Below are 19,460 nucleotides of genomic sequence, written 5' to 3' on the forward strand. Positions count from 1 at the left end.
GCGTGATAAGAAAAATTCATTTTGAATCGGATATCAAACAGAAGTCATACTGTCCTTCTTTGAGTTCATTAATATCGCTTATAATATTATAAGAAAAGTCATGATAAATGGGTCATAATGTTGAATTGATTATTGCAAGGTAATTTGGGATATGTATATTGATACGCTAATACAAAAATGATAATTCCTGATTAAATGATTAATTTTGACGTTTGACCAGCTGCGACAGATACTTTTTACTTTTTGAAGAAAAAATTCACTTACTTCATGCAAAAAAAAATCAAAGTCATGCAAGAAGATATTAAAATTATGCAATCACTTAAAATTTTTTTAATTTTCTTATCGCAATATATTATTGTTTTCTTCTTAAATTGAGGAAAATCTAAATTCTCAGTTAGGAAGATTTGAATATTTTATCTGATGTGTTACAGTAAAATGATATTTTTAGAATGAGAAATGTTATTCTTAAAATAAAATATTTAATTATAAAACTAGATATTTCATACTTAAATATTTAGATATTTCATACTTAAACTTCATACTTAAATTTCATACTTAAATTCTATATTCACACATAAAGTTTACATTTGTTCTACATTCTACATATATGATATTCTACATCATATATGAAATTATTTTTCATATGCTCATAATAAAAATATATATTTTACAATAATCTTTAACATTTTCAAATAAAATAATTCAACCATATGGGTAAATATCGAATTGCCAGCGATTGGTGAACAATGACCTAGATGATATATTTCTCAAGAAACTGAAGCTAATATCATTCTTTTCTCTACAACTTTCCGTAAAACTTAATATTACGTATACGAGTAGAGCTAAGTTCCAGTGAGAAGAATGTAGTCTCTGTAATGCTGCTATAGTAATCGCTTATATGACGAAATACTATAATTTCTAACTACCCCTACTCGAAATTGTCCGAGACGTCAATTGTCTCGGCCTTGAAGCGGCTCCTTTCGGCACGTGCGATTCCCCCAGAATCTGTATTCACGTTAATCTCCGTATCTGGGATTATCATCAAAGTTCACATTGTGATAACGTCGTGATCGCAACCACCACCACCATCACCACCTGGAAGATATCACCGCCACCCACGGATATCCCGCCGTTTGCATACCCGGCATGCACCACGATGATATCCGACTGCGCCACTCCGGCTTCCGTTCCTGTAAAAGAGGGAACGCGCGCCGCCACCATCGTTCATTCACAACCACCTGCTCGACGGGGTAGCATCTCGTCTCGGTATCATCTGTCATCCGCGATCGCACAAGCAGGAGCATCGAGCAGCCCCGTTTTTTTTTTTTTTCGGTTCACCACTTTTGCTAGTGCAGCGTGCCGTCGACGACCGTGACAGGATGAGGACCAACGCGACTTCCGGTCTCGTTTTATCGCTCTACCTCTCGATCGTCTTGTTCGTGATTTTAATTTCCGTCACCGATAAGGCGCACGCTAAGCGTAAGTATTATTTCGCTCGGATTTCTTAATTACATATTTAATTCTAACCTTTTGCAAATAAATGAAATCCTCTAAAAACGTGAAATAAATAATGCGTCAATAACTATAAAATACGCCGCGGAGAAGAGTATGAGTCATCATGACGAAATTGAATCATCTCGATATAAATTTGTGTTTGAACTGGATAAAGCGATAAACAATATTTTTACGATATTACATGGTTGAATAGCAATTATTATCCGCCAGATAATTTAACATTTCAATATGCAAAGAAATACTTTCCAAGATTTTTTTTAATTATATTGATGAGATATAATTTTTTTAATACGTCTTCACCTTTTTCTATTCTTTTTTTTTATATTTGTATATATTTCAAATGATTAAAGATTTATTAAAATTATTTCAAACTTTTTTTTTCTTAAAAATCTTTGCACATTAAACTTCAACAATAAGAATAGATAACAAAATAGATAACAAAATTTAATTTTTTAATTTTAGTTAGTTTTTCAAAAGTTCTACCTTATACAAGTATCGAAATTATTATGTGCTGAGTACATGAAAATGATGTATTATTTTTAGACTAGAGAATTGAAAATGAAATACGATTTTTTTTTTATATATCTTTACGGTTTTCTTGAGCTAATCAACTTGCCGACTTAAGGTCTTAAAACTTTCAGATGTTTTGAGTTTGTTTTCCATTATCTTATCTTTTTATAACTTAATCCGTAAAACTAGTTTCCATTTGCGCATATTGTAAGTTAGTCTTATGATTATAAAATGCATTTTTAATAGAGTACAATGATGACCTACAATTAAAATTATTTTACGAATTATGATTTTGATTAAATCAATCTAATAAATCATTGACTAATATCAATCGCATTGATATTTTTATTATTATTATTTTGATTATCGATCCTTGTTATTTCTGATTTAACTGTTTTACTTGCGTAATTTTTAATAATTTCAATTATGATTGTTTTATAATTATTTCTATGTAATGTTTATTTAATTGTTGCTCTTTAATATCTTTTCTTAATTATGTATCACAATGACTCATCCGCGAAACTTTCTCGATAGTATCGATTCATTAAACCTGATTTCTTTTGTTTTTTGTAAAATGAGTCCAGATAAGTCCAGATAAGTTTCTGTGAACATTTGAGTAGTATCTTGCAAGAGTGTAAGTCTAATTAAAGATTCGCCCATTTGCCTGTCATTTAAGTACAATGTACAGTCCACTTGAATAAGTTTATTTCAAATTACATTGTTTGTATGAAGAAACTGAAAACAAATATAATCTGTTTTTAATTGTAACAAAGTGAACTTATTTAATGCTCGAACAAACTTTTCTTGCAACTTAGAATGTAAAATATATTTATTAATAAAACTTTTCTAAATAAGTCACGTTATACTCTCCGTATTATCACCGATACTAGATAAAAATTAATGATGTTGCTATATAAAAATAGTATTACATTAATAATTGAATAACATATTGTAGGTTAAATATCAATAATAATTATTAAGAGTAAAATAAATGTTCTACGTCTACGACGTCGTAAAGGTACGTCGTCAAGCGAATAAATAATCCATCAATAGTCAAACAGCAAGTGCAAATAGATCGAAAATGTCAAAAAAGTATGTTTGTTAGGAATGTTTACGAGTAGCTCTATTTTTCAGCTTTGTTCTTTTGTAAAAAAAACTATAATTTAAACAACGCTTCGATATTTCACGATTCTATTGAATCGTTTTGTCGATCTGATATTTGATTGGTCATTTCCACTTTCTGTAGAGACAAAACATCGAAACCGGTCATGCAAAGAACTGAGCGTTGAAATATATAATTTTTTGGAAATTGTGATATGTCTCTTTTCCCATCGCAATCACACTGCGTATGTTAATAAATCGATAAAATGTTAAGGATTTTGATTTATCATTATTTATCGTGAGAAATTTTTCGCGTTTAAAGTAACGAAAAGTAACATCGGTTTCGTGAAAATAAATCACGAGTTCAGACGTTATTAATAAATTAATTATTCTATATTAGCCTAATTATTTCTATATTAGCCTAATTTGATTTTGACTTATCATCTATGATAAAAAATCTGACAATAATTTGTTGACAATAACTTTTAGTTAAACGGTATTAATTATTAACCTCTAAAGCAGATACGTGAACTTTTACGGTGCTCAACGCTTTCAAATTCATTTGCTTATATGTTTTAAATAAAATTATTTATATATTCAAAATATTTTCATCAAAAACAGAATTAAATTTCAAGAAAGACAATTATAAAATAACAGAAAATGTCAAACATTTCTATTTAAAGATACCGTTTGTATTTTAACAATTTAAAACTATTTAAAAACAATTACGTTTGATGAGACCGATATTTATTAGCATCGCAAAATGTATTCGGATGCGAGATGCGAGACGGATATAATTAGATTAGTGTCAGCAATCGTTCTATTTCCGCTTTTGTAACTGAAACTGTAACAATGCGCGATGTAAAGTTGAGATAGTTACAGTAGATTTGACGACTGCATACGTTCGCTCAACTTCTATTTGGGTCTCGGTGGCGCGAGCGATAGATTATTTCTGCGATGCTGTCGCGAAGTTTCGCTATTCTACGCAAAACTCACGTAAAAGCGAATTATCGTTTGCAGCATTGTAATGTCAAATCCGTTAACTCTCGCGGCTACGAAATGTTATAATAGCATTCACTGTTTCCTCACGTTTCCGTAATGTTAGTTATCAATCTTTACGTGAGTTAGTATTAGAAGTAGTACAAGCGTAGGATTAGCGTGGGGATAGAAATTATTCGGGGGCAAAACAACTATGCATAACATAAAAATAAAAATATTAATTAATTCTCGGGTTTTTCTTGGGATTATGCAATTTTTGAAACGATCGCTAAGTATAAAACTAAATGTTTCGCTTCTGGAAACTTTAGCATTGATTTAGATAAATTGTTAATTTAGTTGATAAATGTTAATTAATACACTCACTCCTTAGAGAAGTACAATTATTAAAAATAACAAAATTTATTTTAGAAAATGTCAAGTCTCTTATAAACTGTTAATATATATGTTCTAATTATAGATATTGAAAATTAGTAAATTAATTGACTCACGTTATGCGGTAATAAAAGCCGTATTCGTGGAGAAAATTGCATCGTAGCATCTAATGAAACCTTAGGCGTGTAATAGGTTAATATTGCGTAATTAACGGTCGTGTATTTAGTAACCCTTAATAATCGTGCGTTGCTTTCAATTTGTTTGATATCAATTGTTCGCCTGTCTATACTTATCGTAAATATCAATTTTAATTTTGAAGCGTTTAATTTTGAACACCGTTATTAAAATGTACAGCTTTAGCCTTCAATAATCATAAACGTTGTATAGAAACATTAAAGTGGATTTGACAAATACATTTTCGCACGTTCTGCTTTCGGACGGTCGATCGGCACAACATCGACTTGAAATGCTTTGAATAAAAAAGTTAGCATTTAACTTGGCGGGTCTTATTAAATTGCTGATAGCCGCAATGTTATTTCGATCTGCGTCGAGAAGCAAATCAAGGTTTTATTGAGAGAAAGATAGCTTTACCTTTGAAAAAAGATCATTACTTTTTTTTTCATCATTACTTCACCTTAATTCCTTCTCATTATTTTTATTTTGTTTACATTTTGTCATTATTTTTATTCCGTAAATAATGAGAAACGATAAACGTTATCCCGTCAACGCTGACACCTACTAAAGCTTTGAGATAAACAAAACGCACATGTTTTAAAATACGTTTAAGAATTATGCTCTTTACTTTTGTATACGACTATTTCTTTAATCAGATTTTATGTACGCTTGTAAACTCTACTTAATTAAGAAATATGCGAGAAACAAAGTGTATGTATGCTATAACGGTACGGCTATAATGCTATAATGACACCTACACAATCATGTACGAAGCATGTACGAAATGATGAAATGTGTCGCATTTACGTGAAGTTACTGACCTAGAAATTCTTATTCAAAATTCTCTCTTAGTAACTTCTGTCAGAAATGCAATACACTGCAAATGCGTGACAGCGTATATGTAGAAGAAGAGGAATCAAGATTTTCAAACAATTTCCTAGTTTTTTTTTTTAATATTGAATCTTTTTACGCAAAAAGAAACGAGTCTCAGTTTTGATGGATTTCGACAACACGTCGAAGATATGATTACAAAGATGACAAGAGGCACGGGAAATTATTTAAAAATTTCCAAATTTCAATCTCTTTTTCTCACTTATTCCTTTTATTTACTATGTTTTTGATGAAACGTATTCAACATTTTTTATTCACTCTTTTTATATTATTTTATATTTTTATGTTTTTGAAATGTATTAAAAAAAAAAATCTTAATGATGATAAGTTCTAAATGATGCATAAAATATGAAACAGAAAGATATATAAGGATAAATAAAGATAATAGAAGGTAGGAAAAAATAAGAAAGAAAAAAAAATCTCATAATGTTATTCGGCTATTCATAAACGCTATACAGTTAAAATCTACTTATGCATTTCTAAATTTCTAGTATAAATTAATATAAATGTATCATGTTAAATAATAAAATTATAATAAGATGTTTCCACATTAGATTTTCATGAGCTCGTTAGTGCATTGTAGATTAATTTATAAATGTCTAACAGATAGGTCAGTCGAAAATGATGATTTTTATAGATGGGATGTCGGAATCCTTGTGCACCGTCGGTGTCACGGTGAAGTGCACTTTGGTAGATTTATACCAGATAGATAGAATGAAATTACGCGATACGCCAGTCCATTTCACTGTAAATGTGGCGGCTGCTCAGATCGAAGTTCGAATTGTCCGGCCGTGACGCGCATTTTCGTGAGCGATGATGAATCCAGGTGCGGCTAAAGTGCAAACGAATGTACGTTGAAAAGGTCGGGCACGAAATACTCGTATTCTGCTTGACACGCGCAAATATATTATCTCAAAAGTGGCATGTTTGTTGTCATCCTAAGTGAAGTATAACTGTCGCATCGGCGGGTCAGCATGAATATGAATTGATCAATTTCTTGATGAAAATCATAACATATCAATGAATCAGTCAATGATCACTTGATCACTTGACACAATTAGCGAGATTCACTTTATCATCTGTTTGTTTAGCATAAGATAATAATAATAATAATAATAATAATATAAATATAAATAATAAATTACATATGCAATTGCCGCCGTGATTACATTATCGAGAATAACATAATGTATTTACGTTAAAAAATAGAGGTGAAGTGTGGGTGCTTAATAAAATTTCTTTTGTGGTTACGTCTGTCTGTGAAACTTTTAAAAATGTAACAACTCGTAGAAGGAAAAACGCTTCACTCGATTGCGCGAGGAAAAGAAGGTCGAAGCCGATGGTCAATTAATCAGCTTCAGGTAGTAATTGAATGAACGACTTTAAGAAGCGAAGTTCCTTTATCGTTTGCAAGTAATTTTAACTTCGCACACGAGGCACGTATCATGAATTATATATTCATCGGTATTGTTTGTTGCTCTTTTGCTCATGACTAATCGTGAGAAATTTATTGCCTGATATTTTCATTAAATAATCGTGTTTCGTGGAATTTAATGAATGTATTTACTTGAAATTATTTAAATAATATATTTATCTATAGAAGCTATAAACATCATTAACCACGAGATTATATTATTTTTATTAATTAAATTTATATATCAGCTTCTTGATAGTAACGTTTTAAGTTTCCAATTTCCAATTCTAATATAATGATCATAACAACGAAATACATATATATATATATATATATATATATATATATATATATATATACATATATAAATGTATGAAAACTTCTCTATACATTTTTAAATTACATTTAAAAATTTTTTTTGGTTTTTATTTATAGAATATTTAAAAATATTAAATGTAATATATATTATGCTTTTTTCATAAATTGTAGCTTTTTTAAATAAAATTATGATTAAAAAGGTTAAGCATAAAAAATTAATGCAATAAAGCATAAAAAATAATTTTTTATTAAAGAAAAATAAAATTCATAATATTATACTTGTTTAAGGAGTATTAGCTTCGTTAAATTACGAGATATATGATTGTGGATCAACTGTATTTGCGATATATAGACTGAAGTATAGAAGAAATTGATTTTCCTTCTGGGAAATTGACTTCGAGTGTGCATGTGTTGAGTGTGCATGTGCATTGACATTAAATGTGCATGTATGCATTGGTGCCTTTAGTTTTATAATTGGAAAAGAGCTCGAAAGTGGGAAGAGATTCAGATCATGGGATGATATGAATGATATAAATAATTAGTTTTGAATTATCTCTGTTCTAATTCGATTTAAATGAATAATGCAATTGCGTATTCGTTATGATATTAATTAGCATGGAAAGGATATGGCGTGCAATAATGCATATGTTTAAACTTAGGCGTCATAAATGAACCAATATTTGCTAGATAAACACATTCAGCGTAAATTATTAAATAAAGTTTAGCATCAATAAAGAAGAGACAATTATTCATTTCCAAAAATGTAATCTTGTTTTAAAGGAATTACATCTTCTATATATCTAAACATATTTTGTAAAAAATATTTAATGAAGCATATATAACATTATTTTTCAATAGAAAAAAAATCAAGTTTTCCTATTTTGCTCTACAATGTATATAGTTAAGTCGTTATTTATTTTGTAATTTAGTAGAAAACTTTTTAAATAAATATGTAGTAAACATATGTAGTAAAACATTTTTTTACTTTAATAAAAGATATCATATATTAAATATTTTTTTACATTATAGTCAGGTATAAACTGTATTATTCACTGATATTTATTTTACATTTATTGCTATCAGTAAATCACTATTTTTAATATTTTTCTCTATTTTCCCGTTTTTTTTTCGATTGTTATATTTTATAAGTTATTGAAATTAATAGTTTTTATAAAATTATTTTATAAAACAGTATAAGAATTTAAGAAACTTTCAAAAATTTGTTTGTTTTTTTTTTTTGAAACATTGGCTTTTATTCACACACAAAAAGAAAATAGTACTGACTGCAGCAACATTAATAACTTCACTCACAAAGGTATAATTAAAAAAATTATAATAAATTACACAAAGAACTTTATGGTTAAGAAACTTTTTAAATAAATATGTATATTTCTTTCTTCTTAATAAAAGTTAACAGATATTAAATATTTTTATCACTAGTATTTTTATTACTATATAATCAGGTATAAATTGTATTATTTACTGATATTTATTATTTTTAGTTTAAAATTATTATTTTTAATATTTTTTTCTATTTTTCTCTCTTTCTTTTCGATTGTTACATCTTATAAATTATTAAAATTAATATTTTTCATAAAATTACTTTATAAGAAAGTACGGGGATCTAAAACTTTCAAAAATTTTTTTACTTTTGTTTTTTGTAACATTGATTTTCTTTCACAGAACAAAAAAAAAATAATACCGAGTGCAGGCCTCGAAAAGGTAAGAATTAAAAAAAATGATATTGAATCATGAATTACACAAGAACTTTTCGGGAATTTGAAAACAATTTTTAGATTCTTACGTATATAATTTTCATTTTTCTTTCTAATGAAAAGTTATACAATTCTAGAAAAATTTTTAAATGTTGTAATATCTATTACAATGTATGTAATTGTTGTTGCTTAGAGCAACATTTTTAAATATATTACGTAGCATTTGCTTGCACCAAACGACGTAAAAAATATTTAAATAAAAGTACAAGTGTTTTCTATGCGGATTTAACATAACATACAGGACACTTCGAATTATTGTCTTGACCAGCAAGGCAAATAACTCGCGTAAGTAATATCGACAAATTAATTTTTCAACAGGTGGTTGTTCGGCGTTTGGACATTCTTGTTTCGGTGGCCATGGGAAAAGGTTCGACTCGACTGTACGACATAACACTTTGCAAGAAAGCATGAGCCAAAATTTTCAAGAATCCGAGGTGCCATCGCCGAACGACGAGTTATTCTACGTTCTTCCGAACGACGAATTTCGGGAGCGATCTGATCAATCTTTCATGCGGACTCGCAAAGACACTCAACAATATGATCTTTATCCTCTGTCGTCTTTAGTCGAGCAATGGGTACGTGAATTTCTACGGATAAGTACTATGATGTAAGAACACTAGGACACTAGGATATAAGAACTGATTTCGATAAGAAGTAGCAAGTTCTTTAAAATAATAGAAAGTTTTCTAACGAACGAAAACTGAAAGATAGAATCCTTATATAGTTTGCGTTAGTTACAAAGTATGAAATTGTAGAATTATTAAAATATTGCTAAAATATAAGTAGTTAGCATTAAGTCGACAAAGAAAAACGAGAATATCTAATGTGCGTATTATGTTTTTCAGATAGCGTCTCATCGTCGCCCGCATCGCACAGAAACGGACATCACCAATAAATAAGGAAAGTGTATAGAAAAAAATTATTAAATTACCCGCGTATGCCAAAATTAAGCAGTTTCGTATATATTCAAGTGTACCATATCCGAAAGAGATTTATTCATATTATTAAAATTTTAATTAGCTAATACTTTATTTAGTTACAATTTCTCACAACACTGTTTCATATTGCATTTGTTTGTTATTAATTTTTTCCGTGATAATGCGACAATCACGTTTTCCTCACGCGAGTTATAAATTCATTACAATTACATTAAGGAAAATTTCTAGTTTTAAAATTGTTACTACAATTTGTTTTTGCTTTTTTCTCCTTTGTCCTCTGTTTATCTTTCTCTTTTCTCTTCTCTCTCTCTCTCTCTCTCTCTCTCTCTCTCTCTCTCTCTCTCTCTCTCTCTCTCTCTCTCTCATGTAAACATCATCTGTATAGTTTAAGTTATTAGAGTATAATTTAATACTCGACACTGCGCATCTCAACTATTTTTACACATTAGATCATTATCATTCCTCGTACTACATTCGTATAACGTTTTTGCGCGCAATTTTTTTAAGATTGTATCTTCTTTATGCTATACTCTACAACGTTATTTTCGGTAGATAAGCGCGAATGCTGCATGAATCTTGTTGGTAATATCGTCGTGTGATAGTAACTTGTTCTCCATTTTATTGTCTGCTCTCGGAAAATCGGTAACGTATTATAATCGGATAACATTAAGCTGTGAAAAATGAATCTATTATGTAAACGTTATGACATGTCCATTTTGGTAACGTTATAATTTATTTTTACGAAATAAATGTCCGCAAATTAGAATCAGTCATGTTATTAAACTATAATTAATAATTATTATCTTTTACATTCCTAGAGTAACCATTGCAACGAGAAACATTAAAATTTATTTATTATCGTTGTATCGATATATATATATTTACTGTTATCTTGCAGTTTACGTGCAATGCGATAATAATTTAATTAAATTTATACTTTTCTAGTAACTTAAAACTGATTACTTTATTAATGTAATAATTGTTTAAATTGCCGTATAATAACTGTACTTACATAAACTCCGATTTATTATGTAAAGAATCAAATGAAATAAATATTGGCAGACGCCGAGAGAGCCTCAAGACTGAATTAAATCTTCGAGACTATTTTACTATATACTCTTTTAACAATACACTCTTCTATCGCAGGATTTTATCAATACATATTTACGATTTTAGTAATTGATTTTCAATATGTATATGTAATTAATATAAAATCAAGGTTTTAGATTTATTCAATAAGTTTACAGAATAAGAGGGAGGTTAGAAAGCTTCCAGTTTCACACAGATATAATCATTCTATAGTAATAGATATACATACACAATCTCGCTAGTTGAAACAGAATTCTGTGATGATCAGCGAAATTGTTATAGTTGAATACTTTAAGCAATCGCGTGATTATAACAGAATCGCTATATTATTGAAAATCATATTATTGAAATTTCACTAGAGATGATATCGTTTCCTAAGTGAGGATTTGTATTATCCAGATAAAGAACACACCAAATCAAATCGGAATTTAATACGAAAACATGTTTTTTTACAGAGAATTGCTAGATTATCACTTCAATGGTAAGACCTGTTCCTTGAAAACTCCTTTTCATCGCAATATCTTGCAGTCTTTTATATTCCGTTTATTTCGTACCTTCATTTCCTTCGTTCTGAAAAGGAATATTGAATCATTAAACATACGTAAGTATTTGATAAATTAACATTTAGAAATAGGTTAGTTAATATAAAAATTTAATAATTGTTAATAATATTATAAAGCGTACCAGAAAGTTAAGTATATTTAATTTTTGAGGATCGTTAATTGGCTTATTATATTCGTCAGGCGAAATTAATAAAATTTCCGGATTGTTTTCAAATCTTTTGTTCATATTACACATTGGACCTTGAGCATTGTTAATTTTTCTTTCGTTGTTAATTGGAATTCTGCAAATATGTATCGATTATTATGTTAGTCTATTAAGTATTGATAAAATTTTGAAAAATATACACATATTTTTGAATATACATATTAATTTATATTCAAATTATTTTACAATTTCTGTTTATTTTTGAAAAAAGGTAATATTTTTCAAGATATTTTTACAAAAAAATAAAAAAAGATAAAAAAATAAGAAACATACAGAAAATTGTATTCAATGAACGTAAAGATAATAACATTAAAAATTAAATCGTCATTATCATAATGTAATATTATTTCTTAATTAAAGTGTTAGAAAGTTTTTATGATTCTAATTCGCAAAATAAGATATAAAAGTTGGAATAAGAATCACCGAGGAAATTTTAAAATTTGTCAATTGTAAACCGTATTTTCTTTCTATAAATCTACGTGCAACTTTGTCATTATTTTTTGTAAGCTAGATATCTTTAAATATTTAATTCACTAGTTCATTCAATTACGTTTATATTTTGTCGCACATATAGTATAAAATTATTTCAAGATAAATATAATTTCGTTATTTAAATAATTTAGGCACAACTTTTAAAGAAAATGTTGCTTTGAGCAATTATAATTGTTTACGTTATTTTTACATAAAATCAATAGAATAATAAAGGAATCTTGACAAGGTCAAAACACGAAATATAAGCAACTAAGAATCAAGCGTTGTTAACAGTGCGCATATGTTTGATGAAAATCCTTTTAATTACGTTAATTATTAACAACAACAACAACAACAACAACAATAATAATAAATTTTTTGCTTATTTTAAAGCTATTATTAACAAAATAAAATATAAAATATAAAAAAGAAATCGTCAAACTTGAAATCCGATAGAAGATCGCATTACGAATGTCAGATTATTTGCTCACGATAGTTGCAAAACTGAATGACGCAATCGTCCTGAGCATATAATCTGACATTCACTTATAATACTGAATCTTCACTATGAGACTTCAAGTTCGGTGATTTATTTTTTTGTACCGTATATTTTATTCCGATGATAATGGCTCTAAAATGAGCCGAAATGTTCGGATATGTTATTAATATAGATAATTAATATAATAATATAATTAAATTAATTCTATTAATTTTAACATTAATTGAATATTAATTAATATAATTAAATTAATAATTGATATAATTAATAATATTTAAATGATATCCATCAAACATTTGTGTACTGTTAGTAGTGCTTAACTTGATTCTTAGTTGCTTATATATTTCACGTTTTTTATAATTATTTAATTCTGAACATTAACAAAGAAATCTGAATTAATTAAGTTAAATTAAATAAAACTCTGCAAATTTAATTTCAAAGACAAAAAAGTATATTCAGATTTTACGTACATTCTTTAACTAGATACAAAAAAAATGTTTTCTAAAAATATTTTTAAAATAGATTAATTACATGATTTTTACAAACAAAAAATGTCTTAAATGTATAAATTTTTTAGAAGGTTTAAAAATATGTGTAACTTTTCATCGTGAGGAATCATCGTTTGCCATCCTTTTATTTCTTGTGACAAACTCACCTGATGGACTCAATGCTTTCGTCAGTCATCGGTGCTGTATCGTGATCCCACTTTGGTGGGATGTATGATTTATCCTTAGAAAAGCCGTTCCATCTATCGCGATATTTATCTGTCAATGTGGGCTGTCCACGAGATTCTATCAAACGAGATAGAATCCACTGCATCTTGGAAGTAGGTGCGATGCTATTTTGCGGAGATCCGTTTAGCGGAGTCTTAGCTGCGGAATCTAAAATGGTGGATGCACCTTGGATGTCGCTGCGTTTCCCGTGCGCTACAATATTTTTAGATAACGCTTATAAAACATTATTAATGTTTAAACGGAAATATATCGATACTAGAAAGACGTTTCATTATAATAAAGATTATAATAAAAATATTTACTAATTATTTATATATTTATATATTTATTAATAATGTTACGTACCTCCCCAACAAGAATGTCCATAGTTTGTACAGGACCCTGCGTTAAATAATAGTGTGTGTATTATACAATATTAAACATAATTTTCAAACTAATATTTATTTATTTTATTGTTAATATATTTAATAATTAAATTTTTTATTCTTACTATTATATTTTAACAAGCAAATAAACAAAAATACAGATAAATATTTGTTTATATGCAATATTAAATTACAAAATAATGAAACAATAATTAAATAAAAGTGAAAGTCAGGCATGAATCTCGGTACATAAATTAATAAACAAATTTTATTTTATGTATGGACATTTTGACTCAATTTTGAGCTACCTTCAGCAATAATATAAATTATTGCCAGTCCTTTTATCTAATTATTGTTTTTAAATTTAAAAATCTATTAACTTTTGTTATATAAAAAACAAATAATAAAATATTGGAGATTTAATTTTAGATAAAAATGAAATAAAGTGGAATGACAATCGAATGTAAAATTTGACTAAAGTTGTAAAAGATAACTTTATGACGCGTCCGTCACTCTTTTGCAGATAAAATAGGTAACGTATTCGGTGCAATGCGAGAGAGAATGTAATAAACATTTATTTGAGAACTCTTATTGCTATTATATCTCCTAGACGATGTTCCATACTAAGAACGATCTTGTGCATCATCCACAGGCAATATAGAGAAGCTTGCCTCGACAATTTATCCTTCCTTGTATGGAATGAATGCTAGGACAGATAATAAGCTGTAAAAGCTGTAATTGATTTTCTATTATAACTTTATTATGATTTCGTTCAACGTCACGTTTTAGAGCTCAAATTCTATTATGCTCTCATCATAAAAGATTTGCAAGATTTTGAGAAATAATATATTCTAAGAGATCAAAGATTATGAAATAATTCTTAACGCCTTAATAATCACGGATATCAAACGCTATAAAATTAAAATAATAATAACGTAATTAAATATATATATATAATATTTTGGTCAAATTCAGGTTGAATATTCTCATATAGTAACAATCAATGTTTGCCTCAACGTACTCCTATATCTACATCGACAATTCTATTTGTAAAATGGTTCTGGATTAAAAATCCGCGCGCGCTAAAAATTTGAATAGAATCTCGATAAACCCTCCTACGAATAAGTAAGAAGTAATTGAAACTACCATAGTCGGATTAAAAGAATACTCATCGAGAGTGGTTGCAGCGGAATGAATAAAATCAGAAGCGTGGATGTTTGTTCGCGACTCGTTAGCTGAAAAGGTTCGTAGGTGTTGCTTTCGCAATTCTACCTTTTCGGTGCGTGTTCTTTATTCGGAATAAGCAGGTGCAAAATGCGGAATGTAAACGAGAAAAAAATTCGCTTTTATCCATCGAGATATGTATATTTGACCCATCTTCTTTATGCAAGGCATATGTATCAAGGGATTTTGAGTGCCGCGCGCGACTTTATTCTCAAAGCTTATGTTGGTTTTTGCTGGAATCAATTTAGACACTATATTTCTCTTTGTCAACTCGATGATCCTTGACGTACTCAAGATACGTCTTATTCACACAAAGGCTCGTGATAATTAAGGAGGCGGCTAGCGGACGGCTGTGGCAGTGTAATAGTTCAGGTTTTCGCTGGGGATAGTTTGGATTCAATTTCAATCTCAACGCATTCGGGACATTGTAGCACTATATTCGAAATGTAGTCTATTTTTGCTCTAGGCTAACTTTAATCCATAAAAAAGAAAAAGAATATAAAATTTTTTTGCATTTAAAATAAAAAAAAAAATATATATATATATATATATATATATATATATATATACTATTTCAAAATTGTGTTTTTTTATAAAAAACTTATAAAAACTTAAAAAAATCTTTTCCCATATTCTCTATTATTCTATAGATTTAGCTAAAAAAATACTAGACGATTGTAAAGTGAAAGTATTGCATATATCTATCAGAGATATTTCCAATAAATATAATTAAAATGTTACGTAATTAATTGATTAAAGATCTCTAACAGTATGTTGATTTATATTATCGTTATTTTTGAATGATTAATGTGAAAGAATCGGAACAGACAAGCAATAAGCTATAATTACGATATATTTCTTCATGGGTCATATCATGCGTAAATCTAAAAAAATTTTTCTTGCATTTTATAGTTAAAGAATCAAGCATTAAAAGTAATAATAAAAACTAATAACAAAAACCTTTTAAAAAGATCAAAGTAAAGCACAATCATAATAACAGTAAAAGATTGATAACTAGAAAAAAGTAATTCTGGAATATTTTATATTTATCATAATATTAATTTTTTTTATTTCTGTTATTTTAGTTGCTTTTTTTAAATATATGAGATTTTTTTTATATATATTGAGATTTAGTAACTTTCAAATGTTGTTCTATATAAAAATCCGAAGATTATTTCCAAACGCATGAATTTTCGTATTACTGTAATAAATAATATCATAATGTATTTATAAATCTAAGAATTTTTATTAAACTTTTAATAATTCAACGTGTTAACAACGTATTAGTATAGTATTAATTGTACAAAATAGTAATTATTCAGAATCTTGTAATTTATATACCCGAAATTTCAGAAAAAAATAAACATAAAAAATATGTAATATATGCAAATTTTAAATATGTATCAATTAAACTTTTCCAATTTACTGTAATGTCGAATTAATGTACGGTGAATTAAAGACGACATTTTATATTATAGCTTTCCTCATGATAATCCACTTAGCGTTCCGTGAACGCTATAATAAGCTTATATCCTTTTATCTTAAATTAATGATCATGTATCTGAGAACAGTCCACAGATATTGCAATGTCATGAATAATTACTTTCTATCCAATGCACAAACGAAATGCAATAAACATTTTCTCAGTTATTTAGATGCATTTCTAGTAACATGAACATGCCATCCAATGAGCACTCAAGTTTCTATGTAGGTTTTTATGAAAAAATATAATCGTGGTTGAAGAATAATAAAATGCAACCGTTATGAAATTTGCATTTGTCTTATCTTTACTTTGGTTATGCTATTTTATAGATATATTATGTAATAGCAGCCTATAATTTCTGGAAAATGATATTTCGTGTTGATTAATTTCAGAACTTTGTTTTAAATTAAAATACCAATTGAATTCAAAGTAAAATCTAAATACACAATTAAATAATTTTTTATTAAGCCAGACTAATATCCAAATATAGATCTTAGAAATATAGATATTAATTTTATTTTTGATTTTTTGAAAAAAAATTTTGAAACAAAAAAATTATTTTGAATACAGATTAATTTTAAAATGTGCGTTTTGATTATATATACATATAAAGCTGTCATAATAATAAACTTAAATAAATAGAAAGCATCAATATGTAATACGTAATCAATATGTAATATGTAATAAAAAAATTGGAATTTTATAAATTTAACATATTAACAAATTTATTTAAGCATCAGAAATATACAAATAATTTTATTCTACATAAAACTTTTCTGTTTACGAAAATTACATTAATTATTCAGTAAACAAAAAATGTTATTTTTCATAATTACACGTTACAAAAATAGTATATGTTTCTTTCAAAATAAGTTTTGTTTGCATAATAAAGTAATTTTAAAAAGTCTTTTATTATCTTTATTTCACAATAAAATTAAACACGTAATAAAATTTTGGAATTCAATTTTTTTTTATATTATTGTTTTGTTATATATATATATCAAAGAAAAATACTAAAATATTTTTTACATATAATTACAATATTTATAAATTATAAATAACAAAAAATTTATAAATAACATTTATAAATAACAAAAAAATTTATGAAACAGAGCTTTAATCAGAAATGGAAAATGTATTGTACCTACCAGTTGCACATCCGGCGAAGTAGAAGATTAACATGACGATACAAGTCTTCACGAGGATTGTCAAAGCGCAAGGTTTTTTCAAAGTCAACGCCATGTGATATTTTCAGTCGATACTTCGCTATATAAACGAACGAATAGATACGTTCCAGAAACGTACCCTAAGGTTATTTGCCGCCTGGAAGTCAGTTTATTCTTTAACAAAAAAATTGTATTTTTAAATAAAATTTTAAAATAAAAATTTTATTTACAGAAAAGTTTTGAAAGAAAGAGTTAATTATAATTTAATTATATGAAATATTTCAACTTTTACGACCTTGACTCAAATATATTTTTAAAAAAAGAAGCAAAGATATATTACTTTTTGAAGAAAGTTAATAGAAGTTAACGTTTTCATTAATTAATATTAATTACATGCAATAAATTATTATTATATAATATAAATTATATATGCGTAACTTGAATATATTATTTTGCAATAGCGTAAATTTTTTTAAATATGAAATATGTATTGTATATGAAATTATTTTCAAATTTAATTATAATTTTGTATATAAAACAAAATATGCTTTTATAAATGTGCCTTTTTTGTTTAGATATATTTTTTTATTTGAAAATTTCGAGCAATATTTTTAATTTAAAATAGTTTTGAATTTTTGTTTATTGCTTAGACTTTTAAATGTTTAAGAAAACAAATAATAATAAAGAAATCAAATTAAGTATTATATCAAAATTATTGTACTGATTATGAAGTTTACTTCGTTGGCGATTTTCTCCTTTTGAGAATTTTATTTTCTTTTTTTCTATACACTCGAAAAATGTACGAAAGATGTACGTATATCACTTCCGTTCACCCTCTCAGAGACAAGCGAAACACCGCTTCAGATTATGAATGTGTTCTGCACGCGTTCACCAAATTTTTAGAGATCCTTGCTGCTCACGAAAAAAAGGTCGATTTCGATCGAAAGGATCGGCGACTGAACTCAAAGCTGGAGAGTCGCGACCACGGCTTTTATATACAGCGACAAGCTCTACGGTGGTGCATGGTGGGGTGGCTGAGCAACGCCATCCCTTCGTATGCGCACCTGCGATGGTGACGACGAACTTCGTGCGAGCGAACGAAAACAATCGTCGTGAGTGGGATTTAATTGGAAATTTACCATAACACTGGGATTTTGATGTTAGTCTTAACTAGATATCGAAGGGTATTTAATCCGGATGAATCAAAGATTATTTAAAAATTGATTACTTAGAGAACAGTTGTTTCAACGAAATGTCGAAAAATTCTAATTTTAAGGAAAAAATTCTCTCAGCTACTTCAATTAAAATTCTTTCTCGCATAGTTTCATACTTTACAAAATAAAATTTATCCATGATTTTTAGTCCTATATTTAATATACATGCACCTATTATATTCGAAAGTTTCTGGTATGTGTGTTCCGTCACTCTTTTCGCCTGAGATCCTTTGACTACATTAATTCTACATTAAAAGTCTCTAACACTCTACATTAAAAGTTGACTAATTTCTACATTAAAAATCTTCGAAATCAAGCATCAAACTGTGAGAAAATAAATTGTGCTTGATATTTAATTGGCTTGAAATTAAGGAATAATTAATGTCTTGTTATGAATTTGTGCGAGATTGAGATTAAACTGTTGTCGAAGCTTTTTCATT

At 27.7% G+C, this 19,460-nt stretch overlaps 2 protein-coding genes across 6 annotated transcripts; one reads left to right on the plus strand and one right to left on the minus strand.

Moving 5' to 3' along the window:
- The first annotated feature begins 1,203 nt into the window (after positions 1-1,203).
- LOC105433810 (neuropeptide CCHamide-2) lies at positions 1,204-11,099 on the plus strand. 2 transcript variants are annotated; one of them, XM_011649261.3, is made up of 4 exons: positions 1,204-1,479; positions 8,978-9,016; positions 9,388-9,644; positions 9,915-11,099. In XM_011649261.3, exons 1-4 carry the CDS (start codon positions 1,380-1,382, stop codon positions 9,966-9,968), a joined length of 450 nt encoding a protein of 149 aa, XP_011647563.2. In that variant the 5' UTR covers positions 1,204-1,379; the 3' UTR covers positions 9,969-11,099. The 2 variants fall into 2 exon arrangements, with proteins under 2 accessions (XP_011647563.2, XP_011647564.2); XM_011649262.2 differs by lacking the exon at positions 8,978-9,016 and having other exon boundaries at positions 1,213-1,479.
- CCHa1 (neuropeptide CCHamide 1) lies at positions 10,312-18,780 on the minus strand. Of its 4 annotated transcripts, none has more exons than XM_011649257.3 (6): positions 18,544-18,780; positions 17,789-17,963; positions 13,914-13,949; positions 13,490-13,760; positions 11,781-11,940; positions 10,312-11,666 (listed from the first exon to the last, which is right to left on the minus strand). In XM_011649257.3, exons 2-6 carry the CDS (start codon positions 17,880-17,882, stop codon positions 11,640-11,642), a joined length of 588 nt encoding a protein of 195 aa, XP_011647559.2. In that variant the 5' UTR covers positions 17,883-17,963; positions 18,544-18,780; the 3' UTR covers positions 10,312-11,639. The 4 variants fall into 4 exon arrangements, with proteins under 4 accessions (XP_011647559.2, XP_011647561.2, XP_011647562.2 ...); XM_011649259.3 differs by having other exon boundaries at positions 17,789-17,980; XM_011649260.3 differs by having other exon boundaries at positions 18,528-18,780.
- Between the last annotated feature and the right edge of the window lie 680 nt (positions 18,781-19,460).

Source organism: Pogonomyrmex barbatus, unplaced genomic scaffold (genome assembly GCF_055798465.1).
Source record: "Pogonomyrmex barbatus isolate J1 unplaced genomic scaffold, ASM5579846v1 scaffold4, whole genome shotgun sequence".
In the NCBI taxonomy this organism is placed as follows: Eukaryota; Metazoa; Arthropoda; class Insecta; order Hymenoptera; family Formicidae; genus Pogonomyrmex; species Pogonomyrmex barbatus.